This window comes from Limulus polyphemus, unplaced genomic scaffold (genome assembly GCF_000517525.1).
Source record: "Limulus polyphemus unplaced genomic scaffold, Limulus_polyphemus-2.1.2 Scaffold4242, whole genome shotgun sequence".
Classification (NCBI taxonomy): Eukaryota; Metazoa; Arthropoda; class Merostomata; order Xiphosura; family Limulidae; genus Limulus; species Limulus polyphemus.
This window is the reverse complement of record NW_013669852.1, coordinates 83,432-93,962: the sequence shown is the minus strand read 5'-3', so window position 1 is coordinate 93,962 and position 10,531 is coordinate 83,432. Positions and strand designations below refer to the sequence as shown.

At 32.3% G+C, this 10,531-nt stretch overlaps 1 protein-coding gene across 1 annotated transcript in view; it reads left to right on the top strand.

The window, feature by feature from the left end:
• LOC106470834 (histone H3.3) overlaps nucleotides 1-4,884 on the top strand; it is a 7,032-nt gene extending 2,148 nt beyond the window's left edge. Inside the window, exons 2-3 of the mRNA XM_013931405.1 lie at nucleotides 3,062-3,354; nucleotides 4,165-4,884. Of these exons, the coding sequence (XP_013786859.1) occupies nucleotides 3,073-3,354; nucleotides 4,165-4,293 (411 nt within the window). The 5' untranslated portion in view covers nucleotides 3,062-3,072 and the 3' untranslated portion in view covers nucleotides 4,294-4,884. The remainder of the gene's footprint in view (nucleotides 1-3,061; nucleotides 3,355-4,164) is intronic.
• Nucleotides 4,885-10,531: the final 5,647 nt, after the last annotated feature.

Sequence of the window (10,531 nt, the reverse complement as noted above, 5' to 3'; positions counted from 1 at the left end):
GTTGGAAAATGACATCAAACAAAAGTTTAAAAAAATTTTAACCATGAAAAGTATGTTAACCCAAATATAGGAAGAAAAATACAAATTAAGTTTTGGAAATGGCAACAAACAACGGGAAATAAAATTTAAATCCGAGAATATTGGAGAATGAAAAAGAACTCAAATAAAACAGAAGAAGAACAAAATGAATAAGAGAAGCTAAATTAAATAAATTTGCTTTTTATAAGAGTTGAATCAAATTAAGTTTGGGAAATGGGAAAAGACAAATCAATTAAAGAATTGGCACATCGGGGTAGCTATAAAAGTAATTAAGGTAATGAAGATGATTTAGTGGTACTTTGAGGCCTCTGTGAATCATGAGGGGAGCTTAGAATCCTGCAGTAAAGTGTGGGTATTTGATGCTAGTTTGAAATGCGACTCAGTCTTACTTTGTTCATTAATGCTCTTGCATGTCCCTAGCTAATTTCGTCGGTGCTGTTGTATGTGTAAGTGACGTTGAGCTTGAACTTGTGTTAAAATGTAGAGATCTTGTCTATTTGGGCTGACATTTGTAATTAGTATTAACTTCCAATTGGAGCAAGTTACTCAGATACAAACTAAAAATCAACCTCATAATGAGTATAGCTAATTAGGCCTATATATGCACAAGTGTTTAGTGAAAGGTATCAGTTTAATTGTTCAGCTAATGTGTCATTTGTACATTTCGAGTCAAAAGTTATTTCCCTAAAATTTAACAAACTGACATTCGGTGAAATTGTGTAGCATGTACTTCTATAACATACTTGTATTTTCAAAGGAACTTAGATGTGATTATGGAGAAAACCTAAATAGTTTGATATAAATATGCACTACCGGCACTTGTGTTTAAATTTTTTAAATTATAATAAATAATTTATAACACGTAAGTATTCTTTTTTGAGAAATAAGAACAAATATACAGTCAAAAATTCGATAGAATTTGTAGAGAAAATTAAAAACCTAAAATTAGAAAACGAAGACTTACTGGTGTCATTTGATGTAATATCATTGTTTACTAAAACACCATTAGATGTTTTGAGAATAAGTTAATAGAAAACAGAGTACCAACAGTCGAAATTATAGATATATTGAAATTAACAAGAGTGTGTGTAGATAATCCATTTTTCCAAGTTAATCAAAATTATTATAAACAGAAAGAGGGTTTATCTATGGGATCCCCCTTGTCGCCATTGTTATGTGACCTTTATATGGCTAGTTTTATAAATGAAGCTTTAAATAATACTAAATTTAAGTCAGAAGTTTGGATAAGATATGTAGATGACACATTCGTGGTGTGGCGACATGGCAACAGTAAACTACAAGAATTTTTTAGTTATTTAAATAGTAAAGAACCAGCAATTAAATTCATGTGTGAAATTGAAGATAATAAAAGCATTAATTTCTTAGACGTATTAGTTAGGAAGGAAGAAGGTAACTTAGAAACATCAGTTTATAGAAAACCTTTTGTGCTGAATTATATATATATATATATATATCTATATAAAGAGCTTAAATGTGTTTTTGAAACAGTTGAGCTGCCAGTGCAGGACAACAAGGGACATGTCTGTCCATCTAGGCTGTTTTAATCTTATCTAATAAGCTTAAAAACAAACCTCAAAGCCAGCCCGTATCGTTCAAATACTTATGAAGCCTTCTTTTAAACTCCCTTGAACTTACTGTACCCACCACAGCTGAAGGCAAACCTTTCCAAAGACCAACTTTCTTGTTGGAAAAATAAAATTGTGTTAACTGAAGATTACTCCTGCCAAAAGTTATATTTGTGTTCCATAGTCCTACTGTTCTCACCATTAAATGAAAAAAATAAACTGTGTCAATTCCCTTAACAATTTTTAAAACCTTAATCAGATCCTCTTTAACTGTTCTTTTTATATATTTTTTTCAAGAGGAAATTTCAGAGACCTTAGCTTGTCCTTATAAGGCATTTTTCATCCTTGTCGCCCTCCTCTGAACATTCCTAACAATTCAGTATCCTTCCTATAAGATAAGGAGCTCAAGATTGAACACAATATTCCAGAAGTGGCCTGACCGGTGTGCTATACAGTTATAATCTCTAGACTTGTATTCAATATTTCTGTTAGTATGTCCTAAAATCCTGTTTGTCCTGGTACTTGGAAGTCGTAAGAGACTGATCAACCACTCCATCAAAATCACTTTTTTCATAACATTGTTTAAGTTATTCTCGTCAAGATTATAATTGAGATTGTGATAACTCTCATGCGTATCCTTGCATTTGTTCACCCAACTCGCAAAATGATCTCAATCCTTTTATTATGCAGCAGTGTCCACCTTTCAGTCAGCAGCACCCGCAACTTTTAATACGTCTGGAATTTTTGGCTTAACTTGGAACCCTCATTAGGCAAGAATACCATTTCCACAAGTTTAATTAAGTAGTCAATAAAAAAATGCATTTTAGGGTGATTGTAAAATAGTTATGTACAGTATAACATGGAATAGTTAATTGGTCAGGTGTCCGAAATGCCAGTCACGTAGAAAAGCTTATGTTTCATTAGTAGATATTTTTATTTGTTATAAAAGTTCTGCCACACAGGAATGGTTTAAAGTTTCTTGCATCTCTAGTATTGAATGAAGGAGGGTAAATGTACTTTGTAATATTAAAATCTTTGGTATTTTTCCATAGTTTTTCTCCCTTGCTTGTAGCTTCATATTAGTTGACTAGTAATTTGTTATAATATAGTTTGCTTGAAATGTACTTTAGTGTAAAAGGAAGTCCTTGTATATGTTATAAGTTTAAAAACCTAGACCATAACCCTTTTATTATGTATATGTTATAAGTTTAAAAACCTAGATCATAACCCTTTATTATGTATATGTTATAAGTTTTAAAACTTAGATCATAACCTTTTATTATGTATATGTTATAAGTTTAAAAACTTAGATCATAACCTTTTATTATGTATGTTATAAGTTTAAAAACCTAGACCATAACCCTTTTATTATGTGTATGTTATAAGTTTAAAAACTTAGATCATAACCTTTTATTATTATTACTTCTTTTTTTAAGACTTGCGAAACATGGCTCGTACAAAGCAGACGGCTCGTAAATCTACCGGTGGTAAAGCTCCCCGTAAACAGTTAGCCACCAAAGCAGCCCGCAAAAGTGCACCATCAACTGGCGGAGTTAAAAAGCCTCACCGTTATAGGCCAGGAACTGTGGCCTTGCGTGAAATAAGACGTTACCAGAAGTCCACAGAGTTATTGATTAGAAAACTGCCATTCCAACGACTCGTTAGAGAAATTGCTCAGGATTTTAAAACGGACTTGAGGTTTCAGAGTGCTGCAATAGGTGCATTACAGGTAACCGTTTACTATATTATATTCCAATCAGATGTCAGCTGTTACAGATGAGGTGAGAGATCTCATTAAGAATGTGTAAATAAATCATTTATTATATTGCTATTCACTCTGTCTGAAAAATATACAAAATAACTAGTACGTTTAGTGTTTGAAATGCTAATTTTCATTGTTTGACAGATAAATTTAAATCTGTGGTTAATTTCTGGAAATTTTCCAGCGAAAGTAGATTGTGTAACATATTTTTCCTTAACCAAAATGGTTTTTACACTTCTGTTTTGGATGGAAAATTAGTGATAATTCAACAAGAAAATTGATTGTTGAATTCTCGGTAAGAAAAACAGTTTTATGTTAAAACGGATGAGGATGAATATGAGGAAGGGTGCAGTTTGCACTATTGAATTAAACAAATATAGAAGGGAAAAAAAACTTGTAGTAATTGTTCCACACATTAAAAACTACTAGAGTTAAAATTTATTGAATGAAGTTTTATTTGATTTCATAAAATATTTTAAAAAATTGCATGTTTTGAGTTTGGGTTGATTACAATGTGTTCCAACTGAAATCGTCATTGTTCGTGAATTCCCTGAATATTTTTCAGAGCATTATATGGCACTAGTAGCTCTAGGAAGAAAGTAACGGTGGTTTTGGACAAAACAGTGGAAATTTATACTTGTAAACAAATGTACTTATATTGATTTTTTGCCAATCATACTTTCTAAACCTTGGTTGTCATGGTGTTATTTAGTTGCCTGTATCAAACAAGATGGGTTAGGCTTAATAATAATTAATACTATTTCTCTACTCTCGTAGGAAGCCAGTGAAGCTTATCTTGTGGGATTATTTGAAGATACCAATCTGTGCGCAATCCATGCAAAACGGGTAACCATCATGCCGAAGGATATCCAGTTGGCAAGAAGAATCCGTGGCGAGCGTGCATAAGTAATTAGTCTACGATGCTGACGGAATTAGTACTTGCTAATGACTCGTCTCTATTAGCCAATCGTTGATTTTATGTAGTGTTGATAGGAGTGATGTAATTTGTTTTCTGTTTGAGGCCAGAGTCAACATTTTATATGTATCATTTCATTGTCTTAACCTTTGTACAATGTTGTCATTTGCAACTTTTTGTATCAGTTTTCATGTTGTAAACTTGTACCTTTTTTTTTGTTTTACTGAGAGAATGTTTCTGTGTTGTATGATATGTAAGAGTACCTCTGTGATTTCCCTTAAACTTGGACCATCAGTGTTTTAGATTAGACACGTATTGATTTTACACTTCAATTTATATCTTAACTTGACTGATTTCGTCACAAAACATGGATGTTTATAAATGTTTGTCGAAGAAAGTAGTGTTCTCATTTCACTGCCAGAAATTTGCCTCCCTCCACTATATACATAAATATCTATATATGTATATATAATGTTGTACAGAACAATGATTGGCATGTCAATAAAATTAAGATCTATATGTATAAGATATCCAAATTATCATGTTCATAAATAAACATTCCATGTAATATTTTTGTTTTATTTCATGTTGTTTATCATGTTCCTTCTCCACTCCATTAGCTAAATCATTGGTTGAAGTATTAACATTCTGTCATGATAAGTATTATTTCTTTAATAATACAACAAATAACTTGAACATATTTAATTAATAGTGATTGAGTCTGGTATACCTGGTATTTTCAACATAAATATTCATGCATATAAACTACAATGTTGTTGGGTTTTTTTTTTATGCAACTGGAAAACCTCAAGAACTTGTTAAATAATACCAAATTCTTATTTTTATAATATTTTTACAGGTCATAAATGTCTTTGCAGGTCAGTGCTGTTTTAAACTAACATATTACATAAATAAATTTGTATTGCACTCCTAAGATCTATTAATTTTAAGTACAAAATATATTACATACAGACAACAAGGGACAAGTTGGTCATCCTTCAAAGCTGTCCTTACATACGAACTGTATAGCGTGTCATTCTGTTAGAAAAATATCTAAGCTTAACTGGAGTCTAGTCTGTATTTTACAAATGTTAAAACTTCTGTCCTATACTTTCAGAATTAAGCATGAAGTCCATGGCTTTATTCTGTTGATCTCTCGTATAATTTTCTAAACATCAATAAAATTGCCTATTACCCTTTTATTAAGAGAAAATAGATCGTAACATAACTTTGTAAGATAGTCCTTTAATCCAAGTAGTCCTCCTCTGAACCCTTAACAATAAGTCCTTTCTTAGATGATGAGACTAAAACTAGTCAGTAATCCAGGTAAAATCTAACCAGTAATTTATTTACTTGTAATCAGAGTCTATAAATACATCCAAAAATTGTTAGCTTTACTACTAGCAAAAGAACACTGGTTAGATGGCTTGAGTGATTTATCCACCATTAATCTAATATCATTCTCTTCAGTCATGTTATTACTTAGTGTTTTCCCATGATTCATCCACCATTGATCTAATATCATTCTCTTCGGTCATGTTATTACTTAGTTTGTTCCCATGATTCATCCACCATTGATCTAATATCATTCTCTTCAGTCATGTTATTACTTAGTGTTTTCCCATGATTCATCCACCATTGATCTAATATCATTCTCTTCGGTCATGTTATTACTTAGTGTGTTCCCATGATTCATCCACCACTGATCTAATATCCTTCTCTTCGGTTATGTTATTACTTAGTGGGTTCCCATGATTCATCCACCATTGATCTAATATCCTTTTCTTCGGTCATGTTATTAATTAGTGGGTTCCCATGATTCATCCACCATTGATCTAATATCATTCTCTTCCGTCCTGTTACTTAGTGGGTTCCCGTGATTTATCCACCATTAATCTAATATCCTTCTCTTCGGTCATGTTATTACTTAGTGGGTTCCCGTGATTTATCCACCATTAATCTAATATCCTTCTCTTCGGTCATGTTATTACTTAGTGTTTTCCCATGATTCATCCACTATTGATCTAATATCCTTCTCTTCAGTCATGTTATTACTTAGTGGGTTCCCATGATTTATCCACCATTGATCTTCGGTCATGTTATTACTTAGTGGGTTCCCGTGATTTATCCACCATTGATCTTCAGTCATGTTATTACTTAGTGGGTTCCCGTGATTTATCCACCATTGATCTTCAAGTCATGTTATTACTTAGTGGGTTCCCATCTGTGTTGAACGTGATCCAAATCCTTGCAATTCTTTAATTTAAAGTAATCTGTCAACTACTTATCCAACTTGAAAATTAATCCAAGTCATTATTGTAATAAATTGGTACAGCAAGAAGTACCCAAGAGTTTACCATTATCAGTAGTATTTACTCAATATGCTCATATCAATAAAATTAATGTAAATAATAAAAGCAGAAGCGCTGATCCCCAAACCATTCTGGTAGTAACGGGGGTCTGGATTGTTAGTAACCTTTTGACCACCCTAAAGTCCAGTTAACTAGTCTTTCTCCAATGTGATTTTCCTAAAGATTTCCATTTGTGATCTAGTTCACCAGATTATTTTTAAAGCATCTTTTATCAGATTATAACTTTTTTTTATTATACAAGTAAAACTAACTATCTTATAATTTCCGGTATAGATCTTATCTACTTTAAAAACTAGGAATAACGTTAGCAATTTTTCAATACTCTGGCAGCTGTCCACTCTACTGACGTACCATAAAGGAAAAAAGTCATATATTTGAAACTCTGGATCTTGGACCTTTTATTTATCTGAGTCTTGTAACAAAGAGATTAATGTCTACGTGCTTCAAGTCAGTTCCAATATTTTCCATAAGGTTCTTACAGTCTTCAACAAAATCCTTGCTATCAGAAACATCTGAGGACCCAAACTCTGTTTTAAGATTATTAACCAAGCGTTTTTAAAGTTCGTAACTTCTTTTTTATTAGCTAATGGGTTAGCGGTAGGTTTACAGACTTGTAACTCAAAAAAATGCGCAACTCAATTTCCCGCAGTGGAGAGAGAGCACACACACCACATTGTATAGCCTTATGCAAAAATTTAACCAAAGATTTCATTCATCCTCCTTCTTTTTATAGGGGTATGTCATATTAAAATAATTTATTTTTAAAAATGTCTCTAATTTAAGCAATTCATCTTTTAATACATTATCTGAATTCGCTAATAAATGTTTTTAACTTCAAAATTAGCTTTCTGAAAATTAAGAAATAATATGTCTTTTGTTTTTACTTAAACACTTGGCAAACATTAAGCCTTATTATACAACGACCATTTTCCCTAAATGTCCCACTACTTAAATTTATTAATGGTTAACAATAAAGTAGTATTACCATTGGTTGCTATAGAAAAACACCTGTATATAACTTCAGGAAACATGTTAACTATTTGACTCGATACAATCTCCATCCTCTTATCTAAAATGAGTCTCCCAAAATTACAGGAACAGTTTTGTTATTAGCAGGAACTCTTATCAGGTGGTCTATAGCAGTAGCCAATTTTAAATATTATCCTTGAGACACACCGTATGGATTCAACCTCTACTACAATTATTTTTATATCCAAGTCCAGTAAGCTGCGTTCCTCGGTGGGACAGCGGTAAGTCCACGGATTCACAACGCTAAAATCAGGAGTTCGATTCTTCTCGGCATATACAACAGATAGCCTGACGCGGCTTTGCTATATATATATATATAAACAACGGACTGCAAGGAATCATTTATATAACTTCCCACTGATAATTAACCTGCAATTTCAAAGTAATTCCCTTTATAAACATACGAAGTTTTGTTAATTACCCTGATGTAATAATCTGTTTTAACTGGAGCCCTGCACTCATCCATCATGTTCTTAATACTCCTAACAGTACAATAATAAGATTATCGTTTACCTTTAAATATGACATATTTCAACTTGTTACGTGGCTCAGCGATAGTTCTTTGGGCTTATAACGCTGAAAAATTGGTTTTGGTACTCGCAGTGGGCACAGCACAGGTACTTCATTGCGTAGCTTTGTACTTAATGACAAAAACTGCTGCTCTAAATCTCTTCGTTGCCCCAAATATTCTATGACACTACTGATGTTTTGTAAGTTACTTTGAGTGCTTGCTTATAATAAATCGAATGAAATACAAATTTAACCCTTTCCGACGATCATTATTAATTTTAAGAAAATCTCAATTTGCATTGTAAGGGCTCACGTAGACTAACTTTCGTTTAATCTTAATTGTTATTATTTTAATGTACATGCAAATAATGACTTGTTTTGCTTCATGTGTATATCATTCGTATAAGAGAACAACTTTACGTAAACTAAAAATACTGTTCGTGGTCTTACTGCGCTCTATTTATTTAACATAAACTAGCGGTATGGGCGTCGTCAGAGGTGGTGTTGACTGGTTCTAACGACCCTCCCTTTTTTTCTTGAACCTGAAGATTAGATCTGATGATGCGATAACAGGACATTATGATTTTACATTCATTTCCTCTATTTAACATGGTCTGCTTCTTCTTCGCGCTCAGGCGTACATGTGTTATTGAATGCAGAAACTACCGACGCCCATGCTAATGTTTCTGCAATCTACACACTTTGAAAAATTGAAGCAAAGTGTTTTATCGAATAAAAAAAACAACTACCTCAAAATTATATGCTACTTTAAAAATACGCTGCCGAATCCTTCAGAAAATATAACAAGATTTATCTGAAAAAGTTGGAGAGAATAGAAAGTACGTGCTTATAAAGTCCAAGAAGACGTCATCTTTTACGTGTAGGTGACGTTCAGAATAATTTAACCCTGATGAAGGCGAAACGTTGGTTGAAATATTTTTTTTTTATATTTATCTGGGCTGTGAGGGTTGGTTTTCTAAACTATCAAAATGATAAATCCCTTCAGTATGCACTACAAATTTTGGAAGACAACAAACAATTTCCAGTGTCACGAGGATTCTGTTATCAACAAAAATTTACCGTTGCACTACATTATATATGAATAATACGCGGATGTTATAATACTATTTAAGTATGAATTTACAGTGTACTAGGTGGTAATGTTAACCAAAAATATTTACTTAAGCAGTTTAAGTTTCAAGCCTAAATGAAAACATGATTTGTAAAAGATGAAAGTTGATGTTATTATTAATTTCAGTTTTGTTTTTAAATTAAATTTTTAATGTATATACAATAATAATAATTGTGGTCAAAGTTTATATTTGGTTAGTAATAACAGCTAACGAATACTGTCGTAACTTGTTCTTTTGTTGGGCGGATTCTTTTGCATTATGTAGTAAAAATGATAAGTCTAGTCTATGTAACAACAAGCAAAAGTACCCGTCCCCAGTGAAGGGAAAAGTTTAAGTTAATCTATCAATTCTAAGTTATTTCATGGACTTTAAAAATGTTAATTGTATTGCACTCTTGGTTTCACAAAGCCCTGAGATACTTATACCGCCCACCGCAAAAAGTAATTGTTGAGCTTTGCCTGCGTGCGCAGCTTTTCAAACGGGAGACAGACACCACAGATCGCAGTAAATATAAAATAAATTAGTTTATTCCTTCTATAACGTTTATACAGGTAAGGCTCACTTGAATTGACACAGATTATAGGCCAAAGTTCACAAATGACGTTTCAACGGTAATATCTCACTAATGTAATGGAACCTATGCCTAACTTGCTAATATTAATACAATCCCTGCAGAATTCTATGGTTAAACGATCAATTAATTCCAGATACGCGATAACTAACACCGATCTAAATCACTAACTGCATTTTCAATCACTACTCAATAACATCTCATCAAATAATTCACACAACTAACTTCTTACTCGTACTTACAACAAATGTACTCCGTCTATATAATAGTCTAGGTTTTCGATTATTACATCGTCATCACGATTAGCAGCTCCCTCTATCAAACAACTAAGTTATAACATTGAAAGTATAACAATACGTTAAATATTTAATATTTACAAATGAACATATTTATCGAGGTTGTTATGGGATTAATAGGTGGTTGTGTAATGGAAGTTTACTCATAATCAAACCTCTAATATGAAAATATGTGAGTGTAATAATACTTTTAACTCGATAAGAATATGACTATTTTCTCTGACGTCGACTCAACATGTTTATTGTACATAGCCGAGGTTAATCAGTTCAATATACGTTGTAACGTTGTTCTTATGTGAGTGTAATAATACTTTAAC